At 36.3% G+C, this 26866-nt stretch overlaps 2 protein-coding genes and 1 pseudogene across 2 annotated transcripts; all 3 read right to left on the bottom strand.

The window, feature by feature from the left end:
- Nucleotides 1-1006: 1006 nt before the first annotated feature.
- On the bottom strand, nucleotides 1007-2023 carry LOC137721151 (uncharacterized mitochondrial protein AtMg00810-like). Its single transcript, XM_068460260.1, has one exon. The coding sequence runs from the start codon at nucleotides 2021-2023 to the stop codon at nucleotides 1007-1009; it is 1017 nt and encodes a 338-aa protein (XP_068316361.1).
- An 8606-nt stretch (nucleotides 2024-10629) lies between these two features.
- Nucleotides 10630-14100, bottom strand: LOC137721241 (probable LRR receptor-like serine/threonine-protein kinase At3g47570). Its single transcript, XM_068460343.1, has 2 exons — nucleotides 11340-14100; nucleotides 10630-11248 (listed from the first exon to the last, which is right to left on the bottom strand). Exons 1-2 carry the CDS (start codon nucleotides 14032-14034, stop codon nucleotides 10878-10880), a joined length of 3066 nt encoding a protein of 1021 aa, XP_068316444.1. The 5' UTR covers nucleotides 14035-14100; the 3' UTR covers nucleotides 10630-10877.
- An 8748-nt stretch (nucleotides 14101-22848) lies between these two features.
- LOC137721152 (probable LRR receptor-like serine/threonine-protein kinase At3g47570) lies at nucleotides 22849-25760 on the bottom strand (annotated as a pseudogene).
- Between the last annotated feature and the right edge of the window lie 1106 nt (nucleotides 25761-26866).

The following is a 26866-nucleotide window of genomic DNA, read 5'->3' on the forward strand; positions in this document are numbered from 1 at the left end:
GAAGGGAAAGAAAGACCAGAATACTTATGGACTTATTTGTGATTTGGGAGTTGGTGACAGGAAGCTTATCAGTTTGTCAAATTGAGGATGTCTGGTAGGTCAAGGTCCCCAGCTCATGGTTCTACTTTTTTGCTAGACATAGCACATTTTCTGCCATGGTATAAAGATAGTGAGAAGAACACCCAATTGTGCCAAGGTGAGATATATCATACAAAAAAGCTTTTAATTGCATTTGGATAAAATTCCAATAATTTACAAAGGTTAGGACCGACAAGGAAACAGCATCTTTGGCAGCCATTCATAACGTCGTTTTCATGCAATTGAAACGTGGTCCAAACTAGCACAAGGTGAAGCCGGGTTCATCAACTTGGTTTCTGGCGGCTCTCATATGATCCAGTTCCCAAGTCAATAAAGCTTCTCGTTTTGCGAAGGTCGGGGAGAACATATATAGTATGCAGTTTTATCTTTGTTTTGCAAAAGATGTTATTTTCACGACTCGAACCTATGATCTTTTGGTCACAAAGAAGCAACATTTCTGTTGCGTCAAGGCTCACCCTCTCTCATATGATTTAGTTGATCAAATAAAATTTTAAACGATTTGAGATCAGAGAATATATGCAATCTCACTGGTGAATATTTACTTGCCATTCATAACCTTTTATTTATATCAACGATAACACTTCAAGGGTCTTAACAATCATAAACTTCATATGAATATAGCAGAAAGAAATCAGAAAATACAGAAGAACAATGAAGAAGAAGATGAAGAGAGAGAGAGAGAGAGAGAGAAGATAGAGAAAGGAATGATCTTTATTGCTTGTAACGGTAATGAGCTATTACACATAGGTTGCTATATATAGCAGCTTGCAAATGACGACTCAGCACTCACTCTCCCTTCTTTTAGCTCACTTAACCAACTAACTGATGTGTATCTAACTATAACTGATATGGCATGAAGGTGTATGCTAAGTTATAATACATCCTCTGTCATTATCCCTTTTCAATCTCAGCTAGGGTAACCTAGTATGAGATTGCAGCAATGGCAAACAAAGGCAGGACCATGCAACCCTTTTGTCAAGATATCTGCAGTCTGGTGCTTAGTTGATACATACTGAACCTTTAAATCCTTCTGTTGAACCTTTTCATGAACAAAATGAAAATCTGTGTCCAGATGTTTAATTCGTCTATGAAATACAAGATTCGAGCATAATGCTAGAGCAGATAAATTGTCACATTGTAACAATGGTGGCTCGGAAATGAATTGATGTAGATCCTTTAATAACAACCTTATCCATACAACATCATATGCACAACGTGCTAATGCTTTATATTCTACCTCTGTAGAACTCCTTGACACTGAAGCTTGCTTCTTGGATTGGCATGATATAGGATTTTGACCCATGAAAAGAACAAGGCCAGTGACAGATCTCCTTGTATTTGGGTTTGCAGCCCAATCAAAATCTGAAAAAGCAATTATGGAAGTGTCTTGTGATGTAGAATATGTAATTCCATACTTCACAGTTCCTTGAACATGCCTTAACATCCTTTCGACTAGACCAAAGTGTATATCAGTAGGATTTGTCATGTATTGACATGCCATATTCACAGCATATAACAAATCTGGTCTAGTGAAGGTTAGGTATTGTAGAACACCAACTAAACTTCTATATGCACTTGGATCTTCCAAAACCTCACCCTCAGTAGCTAAAAGTTGAGTATGAGGTTTACATAGAGTTGCAGTAGGTTTGCAACCATTCATTCCACCTTTGTGAATCAAATCTCTTGCATACTTAGACTGATTTATGAAAATATCTCCATTGTCTTTATACTCAATTTGTAGTCCCATAAAATAGGACAATCTTCCCATATCTTTTAATTCAAATACATCCCCAAGCTCCTGAATTAAGGCCTGAACTTTAACTTTGTTGGATCCAGTGAGTATTATGTCATCCACATATAACAACAATACAACAATGTCAGTTTCATCATGTTTGACAAACAAACTTGTATCAGATTGAGACATTTAGAACCCCATTGCAGGCAAATATCCTATGAATTTGGCATTCTAGGGCCTTGGTGCCTGTTTCAATCCATACAAAGATTTCACTAACTTGCATACACACTCAGGATATGTAGGATCCTCAAAGTCTTGTGGTTGTGTCATATACACCTCTTCCTCTAGCTCACCATGCAAAAATGCATTCTTGACATCCAACTTCCTCAATTCCCATTTAAACTGAGCTGCAAGAGAAATAATCAACTTGACTGTGTTATGTCTCACAACAGGACTGAATGTCTCAAAATAATCTAAGCCATGCTGTTGATTATTTGCTTGAGCCACTAATCTAGCCTTATACCTTGAAATGGAGCCATCATGATTCTTTTTCAACTTGTAAACTCATTTACTACCAATAATAGCTCTGTGTGCATGTGGAGGAACTAGCTTCCATGTACCTTGACCTTTTAATGCATCAAACTCTTCTTGCATTGCTTGTTGCCAATTGACATTCGTTGCTGCACTTCGAAATGTTGTTGGTTTTACTAGATCACTAATTTGAGCCACAAAGGAGAAGCCTCCAGTGTAATATTTGCCTTGTGATAGGGATTTTATCACACACGCAAACAGGTTAAAAACTCCTATATTACTTGCAAGAATGACAAGCACTACTACAAAATATGACTTTCATGACACTTGGTAAATTTTTTAATGACATTCTTTTACTGAAAATGTCATTAAAATGATATTATGACGCAACTTAAAGAAAAAAGGAAAAATGGGAAATAAAAAACAAGTTATTGAAGATGCTACGAAAGAAAAAGAAAAAAAGGAGACGTGAGTGAAAAACATAAACGTGGTGTTTATCATTGTCACTCAGTGTGAATTCCCCACTTTCTCAATAACCTCCTACAACTACGCCGACTGCCAAATTCAGTTCTCCCTCTCCAGCAGCCAAACGCATTCTCTCTCTCTCCCCTCTTGCCGTCAAGGTTCGTCCCCTCACTTCCATTGTCTGTAAATCTTTATCTTTTAGGTTTTCTTGTTCAATTGTTCGCACTTTCTTTTTATGAAACCCTAAATTAGTGTAGTGGGTTTGATCTGTTCAAACATGGAGTAGAAAATGCACTCAAATTTACAAATTTAAATTGTGGAGTAGGAAGGCACCTGTCAATTGTCAGAAATCAGTAGAAAATATGCGCTTATGTTTATCCCTCTCCCTCCTTCAAAGAAAGGTCCACCAATCTTTCAATCTCGGATTAATTTTGTTTACTATCATAAGGTCTGTGCTTGCTTGCCATTCTATTTTGCTACGTCTCTCTCTCTCTCTCTCTCTCTCTCTATATATATATATATATGTGTGTGTGTGTGTGTGTGTGTGTGTGTGTGTGTGTGTGTGTGTGTGTGTGTGTGTGTGTGTGTACTGGTGTGCTTATATGAACTAAGAAAGTGACTTCAAATGGTAATGCGGCATTCCATCAAGCAAGAAGTCCATTCAGGTTCGTGTTGTACTTCTCATTCGTTTCTCTTAATTTAGGGCCTCAGATGAATATGAGCAGATATTATAGATGACAAAAGGGAACTAACCAAATAAAAATTAGAGTGAACGAACAGAAAAGTTATATTCTACATTAATCAGAATATCATGCTTGATTATATATATATATATATATATTTGGATGGTGATTGAAATATGACCACAAATTAGTATGTGGAATCAGTAACTAGCTTCAATTAGGCTGCTTTTTTGGGATTATTTTTCTTTTCGATTGTGGATTTTTTATCGTTACTGTTCAATTTATTGGAAGTTAGAAAAACTCATGTCTTGCTTTTGCAAGATATAATGAGTTTGATTAGTAGTGAATCTGGTGATTAACTTTGATTTTGATGCTATCAGTATGTTGGTTCTTTTATGATTGCATGTATTTCCCCTTATGGTCTTTCATTCATGTTTTATGGTTCTCCATCATGTGTTTTTGTATCAACTCTAGAGTGTAGACTCTAAACACGATAGCACCTCAATCCAATAAGATTGGGTATTAAATATAATTGTGAGAAGACATTTATTGGATGAGTTCTTTGAAGTTATAAATCTATAGCCTTCAATTATGAAATAAGTGGAAAATGAATTTAAGGATAGCAGTAGATTATTCAGTACATTTGATACATATTACATGCATTCAGAATCCAAGATAAATGAAGAAGTGGAACCATACTATGGTCGCATCTTTCTAACTTGTGTCATTTTTATGTAGCTTCTTCCCTGCTTTGAGATTTTGGACTTAACTTCCGCGCTTTGAAAGAAGAGGAATGGATTGGTATTGAGGAAAAGGGGTTTGATTGGTTCAATAGTTTTGTTTGTTTATTTGGGAGTTCTTGTTTGGTTGCCGAAGATTTGATGGACTTTTGCGTTTGTTTGTGTTTTGGTGGCAGTCATTGTTGAATGGATATGGGGAACTTGTAGATGGTGACTATATTTCCTTCACGGCACTGGTATTGTGGAAACTGGTGTAAGTTAGTATGAAATGTTGTTTTGTTGTGTCGAATTTGTTCGTATGGGTATGAAGTTTCCTGTCTGATTATATTTTGGATTAGTCGAATGACAACTGAGACCAGGAAAATTGGCTCGTCGAAAAGTTGGGGAACGGTTTTTGTGAATGGGAACAATAGCCAAATTGGTATCTCATTTTTCTCTCTGTGTTTCTAATAAATTCTTCAGTTGCTTTGTGTTTTCTTCCTATTGTGTATAAAAACTTAATTATGCATGGCCATGCCCTTTATTTTGGGTTCAAGTTGCTATATTGGTATCTCACTACTATTTGCTTATGTGTTATGCAGTTCATAATACGAAAGAAACAATTTTGTAGTGGTTCTCTTTTTTCTTTTCACTGAAATTCTTGTTTTCCTTTTCAGGTAATATGACATCACTAATAATGCTAGCATCTACAATTGGGAGCAGTGGGTTATGGTTACATGTGGTGGAAGGTGTGCAGATTATGTTCTTTGTGGGTAATTTATAGTTCAGGAAAATTAATTTACAGCTAACGGTGATTTGTTTAAAGTATTATCGCCTTCTTATTAATTAATGACTAAAATTAGTTTTTATCGTCACATGTTTCATTTGGTTGTGATTTGTTGCAGTTCAAAGAAAAAGCTACTTACACTCAATAGGAAATTGATGCATGAAGAATAGAGTGGGCTGAGAATGTTGATGACTTCATCCCAATAGATAAAACACTAGACTAGCTAGCTTGTGAAATTTCAAATTCAGTGGTTTTATTTTAGTAGGAAATCTCTACACATTTTATTAAATGTGTTGATAGTGAGATTGTTTTTTGTAATATTTACAAATTTATGAAGCAATACTGGTTTATTTAAGGTAAATATCTTGCTTTCTGGATGAATTATGTAGGTCTTGCTTTCAAATTAAAAATACATTATATATGTCATCAAACATATTTCAGAACATGTATTAAACGGCTTATGACACACTTTTTGTGTCGTTGCTAATATTCAATGACACTGCAAATGGTTTCAGTGCTATAGTCATAATTAGTGTACCATGACACTCATTTCTATGTTTATGACACATATTCCACGTCTCAAATTGAAATAGATGACACGCTTTTTTAATTCAATGACGCTTGTTAGGCGTCTCTAGCAACTATACATGACACTCTGCGTACGTCATGTTTAGTATACTATGTTGCTCATTCATCTATTTATGACACTTATTCCGTGTCTTAAATGGTAATATATGACACAAGTTCTTAATTCAATGACGCTTTTTAGGCGTCCTTAAAAGTAATACATGACACTCTTTCAACGTCATAAAAAATATCTTTAATGACACCCACATAGATGACGCTAAACCTTTGCGTCATTAAACTTTTAACATGACGCATAAACTGCGTCATGTATGTAAAAATTTGTAGTAGTGAAGGTTGTTGTAGTATAAACGGTTCTCGCAAGGTCGTTCTCCACAGGGATTATTAAATAATTCGAAACAAACCAAATTCCAATTAATTATTGTAAAGTACAAAGTTGTGATGATTGGTTTTATAACCTACTTAAATTAAAACGAATATAATTAATAAAAATAAACTAATCTGCAATATTAAAGATGAAGGGGAAAAGGTTAGGTTTTCCTAATTTATATTCTACTTAGAACCTCCAACATAGAACGTATATCTAACATGCAATCCGTCCGGACGTTCAGATCAAATCTGAACATGAGAGACTCATTATGCTTTATAAAAACTCTTTGAAAAACCATGCAATCCTTAAGATGTGGTGTTCATCTTAAGTGAAATTACAATTATTAATCACAAGAAGCCAACGTCAATTTCAGGGAACCTTTCGACCAAAATTGCATCAAATTATTTTTCTAAAGATCCTAATGGTGATCAGGCATTAAGACAATTAAATAGTTTTAATCACGGTGATCAATAATTCAAAATATGCATGCAATCAATTATAAGCAATTAAATAAAAATTACATATTTATGCTAAGGCTCAAGGCTTCGCCCTAGCAAAAGGAATTAGTTACGCATATTCATAATTGAAATCATAGAAAATATTATTAAGAAAATGATTGAAAACACCTTAAAGTAGAAAAACTCCAAGAACCCTAGCCAAGTTCTTTGTCTCCAAAGTAGCATAAAATAAAACATCCCCCAAACTAGGGCTGACTAAAACCTTAAGGTACCGTTTGGTACGTGGGACGGGACGGAACAGAGTGGGACAAGACATTCCGTCTCACGTTTGGTGCGCCTAAAACGGGTGGAACGAGCTGTTCCACGAGACGAGTTTTGGGTGAATTTTCGTTCCACCTCACCCCTTGGAACGACTCGTTCCACATCCGTGGAACACAAAATTATAACCTCTCCGTCTCCTTCTTCTTCCTCCTTGTTTCCATCCGAGGGCATCTTTGCTCCCGCTCCGTTCCGTTCCGTCCCGTCCCATTCCGTTCCGTTCCGTCCCGTCCCGTCTGCATACCAAACGATACCTAAATATCTCCCTCAAAGCCAGCCGCACAAACCCTAGGAACTAAGTCTCTTATTTCCACTAGGAAGCTAACTAATAATAAAATATATTAAAACATAAAGTCTTAATTAAGTTAGGATAAACTGCACATAAACTGTCCAGCCACGTTTTAGCCTCAAATCTCCTTCAAATCCGGCCTATAATAGCTTATTTCGAAGATCATGACGTTTTGAACACATCTCCAGAAGGCCACAAACCCATCTGAGGTCATCTTGGGCTCCAAAAATGCAAGTCAAGCTCAAAACGTCCCTATTCTAGCACTGCGCATTGCTCCTTTATTTTATTGCCAGAAAATCATCGCTTGGTAGAAAAATTTGATATTTTGATATGATCAAGCCAAGTGACTCACGATCGTCATCCAACTAGAATTACTCCAAAATTCATCCATTTGATTATGTTTTGCTCCAGAAAAAAGTCAAAAGTCCTATATTAGAAATACAGTTCAAAATATCAAAATTCTTCTAAAATATTAACCAAAGTATACTAAGAATAGGGTAAAATATATAATATGAAATTGACTCATCACCTTGTTCGTCAATCTGTAAGGTTGACAATTGAGGAAAGCTAGCTATAAAGGCTTAATGGTCTTTTCTTGTAATAGCTCCTGTTTGTAACCTAGTTTGCATCCTTGAAGCATAATTATCAGATTGAGGATGTTCAGGTACCTCAGATGAGATTGGAGGAAGAATTACCTCTAATTGTGCAGGATTGTGGACAAGTAACATCAAAGCTGCATGTGGAGGAGATGAGTGAGTTGTTTCAGTTGACTGTGATAATGTTGTTGTTGAAATGTTGTTGCTTGTCCCAATTGTACTTGCATTGGTCTCACTAGCATCTGCACTTGCTGAATTCGTAGAACTTACACTTACTGATTCATGTGCCTCATTTCTACCATCTAAATTACCAAACCTAGGCTGCACTGGAAGTGTAACAATAATTGGAGCATTCAAAGAACTGACTCTTTGAGATTCACCTTGAGATTGAGGCATGGTATCACAACCTGTGAATTTGTAAGGAAACACACTCTTATTATGTATAACTTGCCTAGATATAATAAGTTTCTGAGACTGCACATGAAAACATAGCACCCCTTTACAACCTTCTGCATAACCAACAAATACACATTGGACAACCCTTGGTTGCAATTTGTTCTCATTATATGGCATGATATATGAATTCACTACTATTCCAAAAATCTTAATACCTTGCAATTGAGATTTTGTACCAAACAGTAATTGATAAGGTGATTTCATCCCTAATGTTTTAGTTGGCATTCGATTTATGAGAAACACAGAGTGTGCACAAGCATGAAACCACAAATTTTGAGGCAAATGAGTTGTGGTCATTAAAGTAATTGAAGTCTCTATGATATGTCTGTGCTTCCTTTTAGCCATCCCATTCTGTTGAGGAGTATATATGGACATGAAATCTTATGAACCACACCTTGAAGTGTCAAGAAATCATTAAATTGTTTACTCATGAACTCTCCACCGCCATTAGTTTGCAAGCATTTTATTCTAACATTAAAATTATTGAGAACAAAGCTGAAAATTTTTTGAAACACACCAAAAACTTCTGATTTATTGATTAAAGGAAATATCCGTACATGTCTTGTAAACTCATCAACAAATAACATAGTATCTATATCCCTCTATATACCTAGTTGGTTAATGACCCTAGAGATCTGAGTGAACCTTCTGAAATGGAAAGATACAGGTATTTGTCCTATCTGGAAACACATGTCTAGACATTTTACCAGAAATACAGAATGAACATACATGCTTATTTATATCCGTTGTAGTAACTATACTTGACTGCTGCATCATTTCTGAAAGCACTGCATTGCTGGGATGTCCAAGCCTTTGGTACCAAATTGTAGACTTCACTTTTCGTCCAAGTAGTGGTACTGACTTTTGAATTGAGGGAGACAAAAGTCTTGGAAACAGCTTTAATGGAATCTGAAACAACTCACCATCCTCACTTCTTCCTTGGTATATGACAGCTTTGGTTACCTTGTCCTGCACATAGAAATTCACATCATCACATATGAACCAACAAAAGTTATCTTTGCACAATTGTTTGATAGAAAGTAATTTCACAACTATAGTTAGCACAGTAAGACATTTCTCAAGATCAAAGAATATGGCAGTGTGTTTAAATGTGTAGAACCAATATGTTTGATTGGCAAACCCTTACCATTGCCAATTGTAATTTTGTCATTTCCTTCATATGAAGTAGCTTGTTGCAGAGAATTAATGTTTGCAGTCATGTGATGTGAAGCTCTTGTGTCTATAATCCAAGAGTCATTAGGCAAGATTGTTGATGGAGCTTGAGCTTGCATTGCTATGAGAGTAGGAGCAGGTGGTGTCTCTTGATAAGCAAAATTATTTCTGTGATAGCAATCTAATGCACTGTGCCCTTTCTTGCCACATTTCTGACATTCCAAGACTTGTCCCACTGAACTTGGTTAAGTAAACCTCTTCCAGCAATTAGGTACTGTATGCCTTCTTTTGAAACAAATCTGACATTCAGGTACTATATTAGATTTGGTCTCAGTATTATTAGCCCAAGATTGCCAGCTTCCTCTATTTGATTTTCCCCCAGAATCGCCACCTCTATTGTTTCCATAGTTTGGAGGTCTATAAGTACCATTCCCATTAGTCTTAGAGCCATAATGAGGTCGAGGACCATTATTATTGAACCGTCTTGGAGGATTGGTTGTCCCAACAAAGCCACAATCATTTGCACCCTCATGATACATTGGAAATTGAGACTATGGAAAATGGTAAGAAGAAGGAAACATCACTGGACCTTGAGCAGAGAAAAGCATATGTGTCGGACCGGGAATTGAATATGGCATATGTGCTGGATTTGAAGATGATGCTCTTGGACTATAATGTCCTCCAAACATGGAACTTGCATTTGGTATTTGTGTTAGGGTACCTCCAGTGGTGAAGGGCATATTATCAGAATTATTAGAGGACTCTTGAGACATTGAAGTGTAAGAACTTGAACTAGTATTCCCTTGCATATACAACCCAGCAATATTTGGAGACAGATTGTGAATAATAGAATCAGCTTTTCTTTCTGCATATAATAGCTGCTCTCTAAACTCTCTTAGTGTTAAGAACTAAGTAATCAAAGTTGGCTTAGTGCCTACTACAACATTCTAAAAAATTAACATACAATGGCTTCGTGCCTCCAAACAAACATATTTTCTCACGACTTTTCAGTAATCACAGAATTACCCAGAACAACCAAAATCACAAATCATACAGATACGATAAAAATTGCCCACAAAGAATCGTACCACACAATTAGATCATGAGAAGTGAAAAGATTTCACCTAAATACTTCGACAAACCCCTAAAACAAAGAAATCGACATTGATGCAGCAACAAGAAATCAGCGTCAAGAACCTCAGCGAACCCTCAATCCTCGTAGCAAAATCACTGGCTCGATACCATCTTAACAATCATGAACTTCATATGAATTTAGCAGAAAGAAATCAGAAAATACAGAAGAACAACGAAGAAGATGAAGAGAAAGAGAGATAAGAGAGAGAAATGAATGATCTTTATTGCTTGCAACGGTAATGAGCTATTACACATAGGTTGCTATATACAGCAGCTTACAAATGATGACTCAGCACTCTTTCTCCTTTTAGCTCACTTAACCAACTAACTTATTTGTAACTAACTATAGCTCATATGGCATGAAGGTGTATGCTAAGTTATCATACATCCTCAGTCATTAAAGGGAGGTACATAATTAAAAAAACAAAGTTTCAAAGAAACGAAGGGCTTTGAAGTAAACGAAAAAAATTAAGAACTTTCTACCCAAGAAGAATAGCCCTGATGGATTGCAATTCATTAACAACATCACTTATCTCTTTTCGGTCTCTCGGGGATTCAACAGAACAAGAGACTCCAATTCGAAGTATCGAACTCAAGCACTCCTCCACTTTTTCAGATCTTGCGCTGCATTGGTTGGGGGTGGTGTTGGTAGTGATACCTTCTTGAACAAGTATGGAATCTGCAACTTCGGTAACTCGTCCACCAAAATTCGTCTTCACAAAATTACGAAGGTTCAAGCCGTCACTAAACATGCGGTCAGTGGGTCGCTTCCCTGTAAACATCTCTAACAAGAGAATGCCAAAGCTGTAGACATCCCCATTTGTTGAAACCTCACTTCCCATACCATACTCTACATACGTTTCAAACATCAAAACATATTGTCACAATATTGCAAAATAAAAGAAGAAAAAATACAATAAATGGAGCATATAGTAAAATACCTGGAGCAACATAACCGATTGATCCTCTCAATCCAATGGAACTTGTTTGATCATTTGTAGAGACGTTGATGGCTAGTTTTGAGAGGAATCTTGCAAGTCCAAAGTCAGAAACATGCCCAACCAACTCGTTGTCCAAAAGAACATTGCTCGGCTTGAGATCACAATGAACTATTGGTGGTTCACAATGATTATGAAGATAGTCTAGTGCACAAGAAGCATCAATGGCGATGTCTAGCCTCTGAAGAAGACTCAATTTCTTGGATGCATCACTTACCTCTTCTGGTCCATCGGTTGGATGAATCCACTCCTCCAAGCTCCCATTGCCCATGAACTCATAAACTAGAGCCTTGAACTCATTTCCATGAAAGTCAACACTTGAACATGCAGTTAAAATTTTAATAAGATTTCGATGCCTGATGTTTCTCATTGCCTCACATTCGGCTAAGAAACTCTTTGAAGCTCCTTGGCGTAATAGGTTAAAAACCTTTACAGCAACAAGTTGAGCTCTATCATCATCAAGAACTCCTTTGTACACAGACCCAAAACTTCCGGCACCAATCAAATTATTTGAAGAGAACCCATTGGTAGCTTTTAAGAGAGTATTGTATGACAGTTGCAAAACAGAATTAGCCAAAGTACTATGTGCAGTTGATTTTCTTTTCTTTCTCAGCGAACAAAGAAATAATAATAACAGGACCATAGCTATTCCGAGAAACCCACTTACTATACAGATGCTTAATTTGAATCGAGGTGACAAACCTCTTCCCTTGGTTTCTTTGGAGTTGCACTTGGAAAGCCAGAGATCCTCAATACCACCGCAAAGCCTCCTATTTCCAAGAACCGAAGTTGCAGTTGCATTTTTGAAAACACCATCAACTGGTACTGCTCCCCAAAACTCATTGAAAGAGAGGTTCAATTTCTTCAAGCCGCGAAAGAACCGTAAAAATTGAGGAATTTCACCTGACAAATTGTTTCGAGAAAGGTCTAGATCTTCAATCCCTCCTAATGAACTCATAGATGAAGGAATGGTCCCATTGAAGAAGTTCCCTTGCAAGTGCAGGACTTCTAAATTCAAACAACTACCAAGACCACTAGGGAGCTCTCCTGATAAAATGTTATCAGAAATGTCTAGTTTACCTAAACTGCTCAGCTTTCCAATATCCATCGGAAGATAACCAGTTAACTGATTTCTTGACAAGTTCAAAGATACTGATAAAGATGGGAGGCCATTTAGTAGTTGTAGAGGTATTTCACCGCTAAGTTTATTTTGAGAAAGATCTAACTCTAGCAGCCCGTTGCATTGCCCTAAGCTTGTAGGGATGCCCCTCTGAAGATTATTTCGTTGCAATGTGAGTTCAGTTAACATGGTTAAATTTCCTACAGAAAGAGGAATGCTCCCTGATAATTCGTTGTTTTCGCCATACAATACCCCAAGCTTCGAAAGCTTACCAATTTGAATGGGGATGCTACCTGTGAAAGAGTTTCCCGCAAAAATTAATAATTCCAAGTTAACCAGATTACCTATCCCAGCTGGAATGCTTCCATCTAGTTTGTTTGCACCGACCTGAAGCATTTGAAGTTTTGATAGATTGGATATTGAAGTGGGCAACGTCCCTCCAAAATTGTTATCGCTGAAAAGGCACCATGTCAATTCTGTGGCATTAGTCAAGTCTGACACAAAACTCAACTCACCCGGTTCATTGCTTCCAAGTTGGTTCATGAAAATGCTGAATTTTTTGAGGTTGTGAAGCTTTTGAAGATTTGGCACCCCTCCGGTTAGTTGGTTCTCTGGAACTGAAAACTCTTCTAGACTTGTAGCATTGGATATCGAGAGAGGAATGGATCCAGTGAACTGGTTGTCGCCGATGGAAAAGAAGAGGAGGTTTGGAAAAGTTTTGTCAAAGTTTGAGGGAATGCTTCCTTGAAGTTGGTTTTGCAATACATCAAAAGTTTGGAGACCAGATATGTTATAGATGGAAGGAGGAAAGAGACCAGACAACCTATTTGCAGCTGCTGAGAAAAATGTCAATTGCTTCAACTGGCCTAGCGAAGTAGGGATGTTTCCCACCAAGTTATTAAAGAGAAAAGAAATTCTATCCAGAGCTGTAAGGTTTCCCAGGGAAGGAGGGATCTCTCCTATTAAATGGTTAAATTGCAAACCAAATACTTGGAGTTGCAACAAGGAGCCAAGTTCTGGAGGAATTTTACCCACCAGATTGTTCCGACGCAAAACAAGACTGATGAGGTTGAAGCAATTGGAAATGTTTGGAGGAATAGGACCACTGAGTGAGTTATTGGAAAGATATAATACCTGTAATCTGCGCAAACTCCCAAGTTCTGAAGGGATTTCATGACTAAAGCTATTGTTTTGGAGGAATAGTTGTCTTAGGAAGCTTAGGTTACCTACATGGGGAGATATGGATCCCCCCAACTTTAGGGAATTAAGGTCCAACATAGTGACCCTCTGACGATGTCGCCGACCGCAGGTGACACCGTGCCATTGGCAGAAGTGAGCGGATTCATTCCAGGAGCTCATGACATGATGAGGATCCTGGTTTATCTGAGCTTTGAAGGCTAGCAGTGCCAACCTATCAGTCTGATTCCCTCCCTGCTGCAACCCCATTCCTAAGGAAAAGCTCAAAATTACAATGAAAAGTGAGTATGATAAGATGAATTTCGTAACCAAAATACCCATTTCGTATGAGTTTTGAATTGGCAAGTTTCAGTTTCGGCAGGACGAAGTAATTTATAGCCTTAAAGGATAGAATCATAGGAAGGGGCAGATGTTAACTGTATATAAAATAGGGAATTTACAAAAATTACCCTTTTTTTGTGAAGATGTTAACTGCATATAAAATAGGGAATTTACAAAAGTTACCCTTTTTTTTTGTTGTTTTTATGATCAAAATAGGACAAACTGCTCATACATGCAGATTAAAATACTCACATATAAATTGTAAAAGTTCACAACTCATTGCCTCATATTTTTTTTATTTGGGAGAGAGAGTTGTGAGCTTTGAGTTTTTGGATTAAGCTCATATTTGTGAGCACAAATTCATATGCATATTCATATTCATATTCTGAAAATCCAAACAAAACACCAGAGCTTCAAATTCAATCGTGGGCATCCTTTTTCTTGATTATTCTGGGCAAATCTGGGTTCTTGTTTATAATTTGGGAAGAGATGTGCAATTATTGAGCAAATTTGGGAAAATTGGGCAATGCTGACACCCGTATGTCATTTTCGTGTAAACCTATTAAGGACCCGTTAGTAATGGGTTCTTATCTTGTGACCTGATAACGACCCGATTAATTACCGTCTTGACCCAAAACCCGTTATTTTCGTGTTGTTTATATGTCGTGTTAACGGACCATGTAAAAAATTGTCAGATCTAATGCTCACCATGGACGACCCTTTTTTGTGGGCTTTCAAGGGTTCCCCAGCATTGATGCGAATTAGGCGAGGTAGGTTTTGGCCGCCGAGGACCTGCTTCAAAAATTCAATGCCCGGAAAACCCAAAAAAATCAAAGAGCAGTATATAACCAGGAAACCATTTTTCGAAACAATTGAAGTTTCAAAGAGGAAAAGGGTCGCGCCCGTTTGGGGGTTAGGATTCTTTGAACTGGGGATCGGGCGAGAGAGAATTTAGGAGAAATGTGTAAATGCTGATTGGATTTGAAAGAAATAACTCATTTATATACGAGGGCAATTAGCTCATTTTTAATTTAAAAAAAATTATATTTCTATCATATTGTTGTTCATGTCGCACGCGCGCATGTGTGTTTTTATGCATATCTCGAAAATCCTATTTTAATCTCAAAATACAAAAAGAAATAAAGAGGTCATTTCAGTTAATTCCTATAAAATATTGTACTTTTAAACAAAATACAAATATGATCAGCAGCAAGTTGAGTAGCTTTTCCAACACGACTTGCTGGCTTCCAACAGCAACGGCTGCTATTGTTTTGCTTATTACGGAAAGGGATCATTTCCGGATCACTTTTATCAAATCTATCAAATTAAGAAATTCGAATTTTTAAAATTTGATTCAACAGTTAAAGTTATTATAATTTTTAAAAAGGTTTCTGTTTTTAGCCGTTTAATCAAATTTCAATAGCCTGAATCCCTTAACTTGATGAATATGGTGGAACCTGCTTATCACACCCCACTATAGCAACTTGTCATTCTTACGTACGCAATCCCATGCTATGCATGCACGTGAGTGAAAATTTGGAAAGAAGGAGAAAAGTTTTTAAGGGATTTGGATACATCCGGATTCAAATTATGGGGATCTTAAGAATTTTCACATCATAATCATTTATTGTACTTTGTGCGGTTATAAATCATTTTAAATTTTTTTATTTAAAATTAAACACAAATAGAATCTAATGAAAATTGACCTTACAATGTACGATGAACGACCATAATGTGAAAATTCTCATCCGTTTTTAAGTAGGAGAAGAAGGTGGAAGTATTTTATTTCAACATCCAAATAAGTATATATTATTTTATAAATCTATACAAGGTCTCTTCTCTCATTAAATGTGACATTCATTTTCAACATATCTTTTCACGTGTGACCAATTTAAAACCAAATAAGTAGACAACACAAACAGGTGACGTGGAGCACGTGTGGTTGTTAGGTTTCACACGTGAAACAACATGTTTTGATAACATACGGAAAATTGAAATTCCATCATAAAATCAATAGTAATATATAGAGTAGTCCAATTTATTATAAGGTATAAACACATACAAGATTCTTTTTTTTGAAAACTAATGAAAAAAAACTTGAAAATTTTGAATTTTAATCAAAGAGACAAAAATGTGTTGTAAGTGAATAGTACCAGGAATGATTTTTAAGAGTAAAATTGTCCTTTTTCATTAAAGTGAAGAGTACCGGAAGTGTTTCGTTAAAACTCTTTATATATATAGAAGTTTCAATTTCAACACATTGCATAACACATTTTTATTCTAGAAAATTTATTTGAAAGGATAAACAAAAGGGAGTTTTAACGAAACACTTCCAGTACTGTTCACTTTAAAGAAAAATGACATTTTTACTCTAAAAAGTCACTTCTGGTACTGTTTACTTACAACACATTTTTGTCATTTTGATTAAAATTCAATGTTTTCAAATTTTTTTCGTTAGTTTTCCTTAAACCAAAAGTCAGTCAGTCCAAGTATTAATGGACAAACAATGTTGACTTGTTTTCTTCCAAAGACGACTTGCTTTTTTTCCAACATCAACCATTGCTCAGTCACACCAATATTATCAACTCAAATATCCACCTACTCCAAATAACAGAACACTAAGTTTTCTGCAGCTACAATTATCTCTTGAATATTCAGCAAAGTCCACATATGTTCGAACCAATTAAGTGGTTATGAAAAAAGAGTGATCTTTACGCAAGAAAACTTGCACTGATTTTATCACAAAAGAAATATAGATATATAGTGAGTTTTGAAATGAACGATGTTTGGTTATTCTAGGATGTGGCTACTCAAATAAGTGGACAACACAAACAAGTGACGTGGAACTCGTGTGGTAGTTCGGTTTCACACATAAGACAGCATGCTCTGATAACATAAAGAAAATTGAGATTCCATCATAAAATCATTGGTAATATATATAGTAGTCCAATTAATTATAAGGTATAAACACATACAAGATATATATATATATATATATATATATATATATATATATATATATATATAAGATTCAATTCTCAACACATATTGCATAACACATTTTTATTCTAGAAAATTTATTTGAAAGGATAAGCAAAATGAAGTTTTAACGAAACACTTCCGGTACTGTTCACTGTAACAAAAAATGACATTTTTACTCTAAAAAGTTACTTATGGTATTATTCACTTACAACACTTTTTTGTCATTTTAATTAAAACTCAAAGTTTTCAAATCATTTTCATTAGTTTCCTTAAACCAAAAGTCAACCAGTCCAAGTATTAATGGACAAACAATGTTGACTTGTTTTCTTCCAAAGACGACTTGCTTTCTTCCAACGACAACGACTGCTCAGTCACACCAATATTATCAACTCAAATATCCACCTACTCCAAATAACAGGACACTAAGAGCCTGTTTGGTATTCTATTTGAATCTAATTTTTTTAAACTCAAAAACAATTTTTAAGTTTTAGGCCTTAAAAACTTGTTTGGTATGACTGTTTTTAAAAGCTGAACTCAAGGCTAACTAAAAAATATAGTATATTCTTTTAAAACACAAAAAAATAAGTTTTTAGAATTTTTAAACTTAAACTCACTCATTTTTTTCTCTCCCTCCTCCCCTCTCCCTCCTCCCCTCTCACTCCAAATCTATCTCTCTCTTTTCTTCTTTCTCTCTACCCTTCTCCTTTTTTTTTTTTTTTATACCTTTTTCATCTCTCCTCCAAATCCGCTCTCATTATTTTCTCGGTTTTTTTCTATCACTCATCTTCCTCTCTATCTCCTCCGATCATCTCATTTCTTTCTCTTTTCTCCAATCATCGTTTACTTTCTTTCCTCTCCTCTCCTCTTTCTCTCTCAATCCTCTCTTTTTAGATCTCTTTGTCCAGTTTAAGTTGTAAAATTTAAAATTTTTAAATTGCATACCAAACAAGTTTTTGAGTTTTAAAGAAAATTGTTTTCAAGAAAAATTCTTAAGAAATGTTTTGAGAAATTATAAAAAATTTCAAATAGAATACCAAACAAGCCCTAAGTTTTCTGCAGCTACAATTATCTCTTGAATATTAACCAAAGTCCACATTTGTTCGAACCAATTAAGTTGTTATGAAAAAAGAGTTATCTTTACGCAAGAAAACTTGCACTGATTTTATCACAAAAGAAATATAGATATATAAAGAGTTTTGATATGAACGATGTTTGGTTATTCAAAGATGTGGCTACTCAAATAAGTGAACAACACAAACAAGTGACGTGGAACTCGTGTGGTAGTTGGGTTTCATACGTAAGACAACATGCTTTGATAACATTAAAAAATTGAGACTCCATTATAAAATCATTGGTAATATATAAAGTCGTCCAATTAATTATAAGGTATAAACACATACAAGATTATATATATATATATATATAAAAGATTCAATTCTCAACACATATTGCAAAACACATTTTTATTGTAGAAAATTTATTTGAAAGGATAAGCAAAATGAAGCTTTAACAAAACACTTCCGGTACTGTTCACTGTAACAAAAAATGAAATTTTTACTCTAAAAAGTCACTCATGGTACTATTCACTTATAACACCTTTTTGTCATTTTGATTAAAACTTAAAGTTTTCAAATCATTTTCATTAGTTTCCTTAAACCAAAAGTCAATCAGTCCAAGTATTAATGGACAAACAATGTTGACTTGCTTTCTTCCAAAGATGACTTGCTTTCTTCCAACGGCAACGACTGCTCAATCACACCAATATTATCAACTCAAATATCCACCTACTCCAAATAACAGGACACTAAGTTTTCTACAACTACAATTATCTCTTGAATATTCAGCAAAGTCGACATATGTTTGAACCAATTAAGTGGTTATGAAAAAAGAGTGAACTTTACTCAAGAAAACTTGCACTGATTTTATCACAAAAGAAATATAGATATATAGAGAGTTTTGAAATGGACGATGTTTGGCTATTCAAAGATGTGGCTACTCAAATAAGTGGACAACGCAAACAAGTGAGGTGGAGCACGTGTGGTTGTTGGGTTTCACACATAAAACAACATGCTCTGATAATATAAAGAAAATTGAAGTTCCATCATAAAATCATTGATAATAAATATAGTAGTCCAATTAATTATAAGGTATAAACACATACAAGATTATATATATATATATATATATATATATATATATATATATATAGAAGATTCAATTCTCAACACATATTGCATAACACATTTTTATTTTAGAAAATTTATTTGACAAAAGAGAGTTTTAACGAAATACTTCCAGTACTGTTCATTTTAACGAAAAATCACATTTTTACTCTAAAAAGTCACTTGTGGTACTATTCATTTACAACACATTTTTTGTCATTGTGATTAAAACTCAAAAATTTTAAGCCATTTTCATTAGTTTTCCTTAAACCAAAAGTCAGTCAGTCTAAATATTAATGGACAAACACTATTGACTTGTTGTCTTCCAAAGACGACTTGCTTTCTTCCAACGGTAACGACTGCTCAGTCACACCAATATTATCAACTCAAATGTCCACCTGCTCCAGATAACAGGACACTAAGTCTTCTGTAGCTACAATTATCTCTTGAATATTCAACAAAGTCCACATATGTTCAAACCAATTAAGTGAAAACTTGTGCTGATTTTATCACAAAAGAAATATAGATATATAGAGAGTTTTGAAATGAACAATGTTTGGCTATTAAAAAATGTAGCTACTTAAAGATGAGTAGGAACTCCTACTCGAACTCCTACTCAAAATTCTTCGTGTTCCAATAACAAAATTCTTCATATTTTTACCAATTTCGATTCATTTGTTTTTATATAGTTCGATGACTAAATTTGACATGCCCCAATCCTGATGTCCGTGGGACATCAGAATGGTTATGTGCTGACCGACACTCGAGGGTGACGAAAGTTATTTATTGAAATCATGAGAACTAAAATATAATTAATATGCAAAAGATGAACGTGTTCGGAGCATATAACTAATTAGAATACTAAAGGAAATAATATAAAATTGAATAAATAAAAGAATGAGTTCTACACCGAGAGAACTCAAAGATGCCGATGCGGAAGTGCCTTAACGCCAGGATTGTACGCCTCGATTCTAAATCATGAGGGGGTGCAAAATAAATATGAGTGGACCAAGTTGATACATATATAATAAGACAGTTATCAACATATTAACCCCCAAAATTTTATGAAAGCTAATAGTGTAACATGTGATAGATTTTCCGAAAACCTTAGCATGCCATAAAACATATCTCGTATATAGTGTGCTAACTAGTGGTATCAATGTTGCTCGAAGACATATAGAACTCTTCCTTTAGAAATTTCCTTCACAAGTATCAATCGCCCGTAGGCTCTTACAACACCCACCCGAAGTCATATATAGTATCAATCACCCGAAGGCTCCTACAACACCCACCTGAAGGCAATATGTGTCCATTAGAAACCATTAAATATAATCTTTCCAAACATAGGTACATATATCTCAAAGACATCTTCGTAGTATAAGGTCATCCATCATCTATACTATAAAGAAGTGTGTAAAAACATGTTCTAAATAATATATCGTCATACATCAGATATCCTAAAAAGAATATGGGTTCGATAGAAAATATGGTATTACAAAATATTCTAAGTAAGCATAATATCTAATAAAATGTAATCATTAAATCATGTTTTTCATGTATGCATTTCTACTATTAAAACATGCAATTTAGAAGGAGTCCACTCATAATGGAATATTCCTTAACAGAATATGCCCCATAAAGGTTTGGGCTTGTTAGGGTTTAGGGTTTTGGACTTGGGTTATGGTTAGGTTAATGGGTTAGGGCCTAGGCTAAAAGGGTTTTGGGTTAGGGAATAAAGGCTGGGCTCCCAAGGGTTTCGGCCTGGGATTCTGTCACGACCCAAGGCCTGGGTTGCATTGGGTTTAAAGGGTTTTAGCTTAACAGGCTGAATGCCCTATTTGAATGGCCCAAGGGCCTCAATTCAAAAGGTTTAGGTTTGGGTTAGGAAAGGGTTTGGGCTCGGGTGTGTAGCGGGCCAAAGGCCTGATGTTTGGTCACGGCTCGATGGGCCTGGGTTTCTAGGCTGTGGGTCGCCGGATTCAAGGCAAGAAGAAGGCCGGAATTTTTCGAGCTCCGATGGAGCTCAAAACTCAATAAAACATGTCATTCCATATATCAAGATGAAGTCCAGAGAATAGGGAATCAAACCATACCTTTGGTTGCCACAAAAGTGGCCGGATTTGGCCGAAAAATGGCTCGAAGCCACCGGACATTCGCCGGAAAATATGGAGAATGCTTCCCGAGTAGTTTTCTGCGTTCAAACGTTCCAAGCTTCTTAAAAACAACCCAATCTAGCCTATAACAACAACTAAAGAGGTCTAGGTTGCTTACCATGGTCGGAGGTTCAAGAAACTCGCCGGAGGTTACAAGCATAGTGATCGTGCTACTGTGCCAAGAGGGAGAGAGGGTGAGGTCGGAGAGGTGAGTGAGAGAAGTGAGGATCCAGGGGTGGTGAGGTCGCCTGAGTGAGAGCCACGGTAGTGGTGAAGGTTGCTGTATGCATGCATGCGTGGGTGTTGTGCTCGGGCAGAAGGAGAGAGTGCAGAGAGAGTTGAGAGAAGAGAGGTGAAAGAGAACTCGGGGAGAGCAGAGAGGAGAGAGGCCGAGGGACACTAAAACAAGGTGGCCCCACGTGGCTCACCAACCAATCCCATAAAACAATTTAAAAAGAAAACTAAAAGTATCCTAAACTTGGTGAAATTACAAAGATGCCATTTTCATTCGTAAATCCTGGAATAGGCTGTTACAAAACTGCATTAGTTTTAATTGATTTTTTGCATAAACGATTTTTATAGAGTGATTTATAATATGAATAGTTCTGATCATAAATACGAAATTTCATAAATGACAATAACCAGTTTTGAGTAAAACACATACTCATTCTTTTTGTAACCAAGTATTATTCTTTTGGAATACACACACATATAGAGGTTAGGAGAAATCGAATAAATATTTTGATGCTCGTTTTTAGCTTTTAAATTTTATAACATCCAACGCATCCAAGTACCTAATGATTATAATAAAGGGTGATGTGGAGGCTTTTAATCAATGAATGACTTGAATCATAACTAATAAATAAATAGAGATTAAAACTAAAAATGAATAAAAGCTTCAATTGCACAAAACAATCATGCCTATGCATTTTGACGTGGATTCAATCTTTATCCCTCTTGGTGGTATTTATTTGCTATAAATAGCACATTTCAGTCATGGTAAAAAGATAGGCAACAAGAACACCCAATTGTGCCAAGGTGATATATATATATCATACGAAAAAGCTTTTAATTGCAACAGAATAAAAGGAAGCGTTGGCAGCCATTCATAACGTTGTTTTCGTGAAATTGAAATGTGGTCCAAACTAACAAGGTGAAGTCGGTTTCATCAACTTGGTTTCTGGCGAATTATATGCAGTCTCATTGGTGCATATTTACTTTGCCATTCCTAACCTTTTATTTATTTTATATTTTTGAACAATCACTGAAGAGAAGAGGTAGGCTTAGCCTCACAATGGATTAGCAATAATGTAGTTCAAATTCGTCTTTGATGAAAATCGAACCTAATACCTCTCATTTACCAATAAAGAAAAATATCACTACACCGTAGTACTAAGTGACAATCTTTTATTTATAGCAACAATAACACTTTCAAAGGAGGTACATAATTGAAACAAAAAAAAAAAGGTTAAAAAGAAAAGGGCTTTGAAGTAAGCACAAAAGTTCCGAAGAAAATTCTACCGAAGAAGAATAGCCCTGACGGATTGCAATTCAGTTACAACATCACTTATCTCTTTTCGGTCTCTTGGGGATTCAACAGAACAAGAGATTCGAATTCCAAGTATCAATCTCAAGCACTCCTCCACTTTTTCAGCTCTTGCGCTGCATTGGTTGGGGGTGTTGTTGGTAGTGATGCCTTCTTCAACAAGTATCGAATCTGCAATTTCTGTTACCCGTCCGCCAGAATTCGCTGCCACAAAACTATGAAGGTTCAAGCCGTCACTAAACATGCGGTCAGTGGGTTGCTTCCCTGTAAACATCTCTAACAAGAGAATGCCAAAGTTGTAGACATCCCCTTTGTTGAAACCTCACTTCCCATACCATACTCTTACGTTTCAAACATCAAAACATATTGTCACAAACATTGCAAAATAAAAGAAGAAAAAATACAATAAATTGAGCATATAGTGAAATACCTGGAGCAACATAACCCATTGATCCTCTCAATCCAATGGAACTTGTTTGATCGTTTGTAGAGACGTTGATGGCTAGTTTTGAGAGGAATCTTGCAAGTCCAAAGTCAGAAACATGCCCAACCAACTCGTTGTCCAAAAGAACATTGCTCGGCGATCACAATGAACTATTGGTGGTTCACAATGATTATGAAGATAGTCTAGTGCACAAGAAACATCAATGGCAATGTCTAGCCTCTGAAGAAGATTCAATTTCTTGGATGCATCAGTTACCTCTTCTGGTCCATCGGTTGGATGAATCCACTCCTCCAAGCTCCCATTGCCCATGAATTTATAAACTAGCGCCTTGAAATCATTTTCATGAAAGTTAACTCTTGAACATGCAGTTAAAGTTTTGATAAGATTTCGATGCCTGATGTTTCTCGTTGCCTCACATTCGGCTAAGAAACTCTTTGAAGCTCCTCGGCGTAACAGGTTAAAAACCTTCACAGCAACAAGTTGAGCTCTATCATTGTCAAGAACTCCTTTGTACACAGACTCAAAGCTTCCCACACTAATCAAATTAGTTGAAGAGAACCCATTGGTAGCCTTTAAGAGAGTATTGTATGACACTTGCAAAATAGAGTTAGCCAAAGTACTTTGTGCAGTTGATTTTCTTTTCTTTATTAGCGAACAAAGAAATAATAATGACAGGACCATAGCTATTCCAAGAAACCCACATACTATACAGATGGTTAATGAATCGACGAGACAAACCTCTTCCCTTGGTCTCGTTGGAGTTGCATTTGGAAAGCCGGAGATCCTCAATACCGCCACAAAGCCTACTGTTTCCAGCAACCGAAGTTTCAGTTGCATTTTTGAAAACTCCATCGACTGGTACTGCTCCCCAAAACTCATTGAAAGATAGATTCAATTTCTTCAAGCCACGAAAGCCCTCTAAAAACTGTGGAATTTCACAGAAAGGTCTAAATCTTGAATCCCTCCTAGTGAACTCATAGATGATGGAATGGTCCCATTGAAGAAGTTACCTTGCAAGTGCAGGACTTCTAAACTCACACAACTACCAAGGCAACTTGGAAGGTTTCCTGATAACCTGTTATCAGAAAAGTCTAGTTATCAGTTCCGTGGCATTAGTTAAGTCTGACACAAACCTCAAGTCACCCGGTTCATTGCTTTCAACTTGGTTCGTGAAAATGCTGAATTTTTGGAGGTTGTGAAGCTTTTGAAGATTTGGCTCCCCTCCAGTCAGTTTGTTAATTGATGAAATTGGGTTCCACCGTAAAACCAATTGGCAATATGGGGAGTAGCCCAAGATCATATAAGCACATAGCAAACCTTGTCTCTCACCAATGTGGGACAACTCTCAACATGCCCCCGCACGTGTAGTAGATTTTCAAGCTTACACGTGGACAACAACTAGGTGACATGGAGCGCGTGTGGCCGTTGGGTTTCACACGTCGACAACCTTGCTCTGATACCATGATGAAATTGAGGTTCCACCATAAAACCAATTGACAATATGAGGAGTAGTCCAAGATCATATGAGCACATAGCAAACCTTGTTTCTCACCAATGTGGGACAACTCTCAACAATCTGCAACTACGAAATCCACTAGACTTGTAGCATTGGATACCGAGAGACGAATGGATCCAGTGAACTGGTTGGCGCAGATGCTAAAGTATAAGAGATTCGGAAGAGTCATGTCAAAGTTTGAAGGAATGCTTCCTTGAAGTTGGTTTTGCGTTACATCAAAAGTTTGGAGACCAGAGATGATAGATGGAAGGAGTAAAGAGACCAGAAAACCTATTTGCAGCAGCTGAGAAAAATGTTAATTGCTTCAATTGGCCTAGAGAAGTAGGGATGTTTCCTACCACGTAATTATAGAGAAAAGAAATTCTATCGAGAGCTGTAAGGTTTCCCAGGGACGAAGGGATCTCTCCTATAAAATTATTTTGGTCTAAAGCAAATGCGTAAAGTTGAATAAGGAGCCAAGTTGTGGAGGAATTTTACCCACTAGATTGTTGCCACCCAAATAGAGAGAGATGAGGTTGAAGAAAGTGGAAATGTTGGCAGGAATAGAGCCACTGAGCGAGTTATCGAAAAGAAGTAAAAACTGAAATCTACTCAAACGACCGATTTCTTGAGGGATATCATGAACAAAGCTATTATTTTGGAGAAATAGCTTTCTAAGGAAGGTTATATTACCTATGTGTGGAGATATGGAACCCCCCAAATTTTGGGATTGGAGGTCCAGCGTAGTGACCCTCTGACGATATCGCCGACCACAGGTGACACCGTGCCATTGGCAGAAGTGAGTGGATTCATTCCAGGAGCTCATGACTTGATGAGGATCCTGGTTTATCTGAGCTTTGAAGGCTAGTATGATAAGATGAATTTCATAACCAAAATTCCCATTTCGTATGAGTTTTGAATTGGCAAGTTTCAGTTTCCGCATGACGAAGTAATTTATGCCTTAAAGGATAGGATCATAGAAAGGGGGAAGATGTTAACTGCATATAAAATACTATACTTTTAAACAAAATTCAAATATGATCAGCAGCAAGTTGAGTAGTTTTTCCAACACGATTTGCTGGCTTCCAACAGCAACGGCTGCTGTTCTTTTGCTTATCACACCCCACTTTAGCAACTTGTCAATCTTCATACCCTAGCAACTTGTCATTCTTACGTATGCAATCCTATGCTATGCATGCATGTGAGTGAAAATGGGAAAGAAGGAGAGAAGTAGGAGAGGAAGGTGAAAGTATTTTATTTTAACATTTAAATAAGTATATATTATTTTATTTCGACCAAAAAAACATGTAGCCTTATTACGTTAATGTTTATTATCATTATCGTTATACCCACCTATACATACTCAGTCGAGTTCATAGTTTTCTTCCTCGTCCCTATGCCCCTATCTAGTTAGTAGTACATAGTTTATGCCAACTTAATTACGATTTTCGGTGGTGCTATTTGTGCCAAGTAATTATCATGAATTTGGTGGGTTAGGAATGGTATGTAGTTGTGACTGTACAACTTAGGTGACAAAAGATTAATAGGGATTTGAATGTTTAGGGGATATCTGGGCCTCCTGGTTGTCTGGGTTTGGGGGTTTTATTTTTTATATACTTTTTTAGGCATTTTCGAGTTAAAAACGCTGCAAGCCGCACCTAGTTTGGACAGCCCGTTCAAGCATTTTGTCGAACCGGTTGTGGTCACCAAAGGGTCACAAACCAGTAGGTCACGGGGTCATCGGAGTCGCTTCCCAGCCGCTCCCAAGTAAACGCTGTTGAAAATTCAGCGAAGATAGTTGGAATATGTTGAAAACAACAATGGTTATGCGATAGTTAACTGTGATCAGACTAAAATTTCAGGTGCCATATATTTTACATGACCTTGCATTACAGTTTACACACAACGTATCCCATTGGTGATCCTTATTTTCAATTTGTCAGCCTTAATCTATAGCAACAATCAAAAGAGGAAGTACATAAGAAAAAGTTTCTAGCCAAGAAGAAGGATCCTGATGGATTGCAGTTGAATTACAACACTAACAAGAGA

Source organism: Pyrus communis, chromosome 16 (assembly GCF_963583255.1).
Source record: "Pyrus communis chromosome 16, drPyrComm1.1, whole genome shotgun sequence".
NCBI classification, from domain to species: domain Eukaryota; kingdom Viridiplantae; phylum Streptophyta; class Magnoliopsida; order Rosales; family Rosaceae; genus Pyrus; species Pyrus communis.

Coding starts and splice junctions, on each gene's coding strand:
- LOC137721241 (XM_068460343.1), bottom strand. CDS start 14,034: ATGGGTATTTTGGTTACGAAATTCATCTTATCATACTCACTTTTCATT. Junction 11,249..11,339: donor AATCGGTTATGTTGCTCCAG/GTATTTTACTAT, acceptor AAACGTATGTAG/AGTATGGTATGGGAAGTGAG.
- LOC137721151 (XM_068460260.1), bottom strand. CDS start 2,023: ATGTCTCAATCTGATACAAGTTTGTTTGTCAAACATGATGAAACTGAC.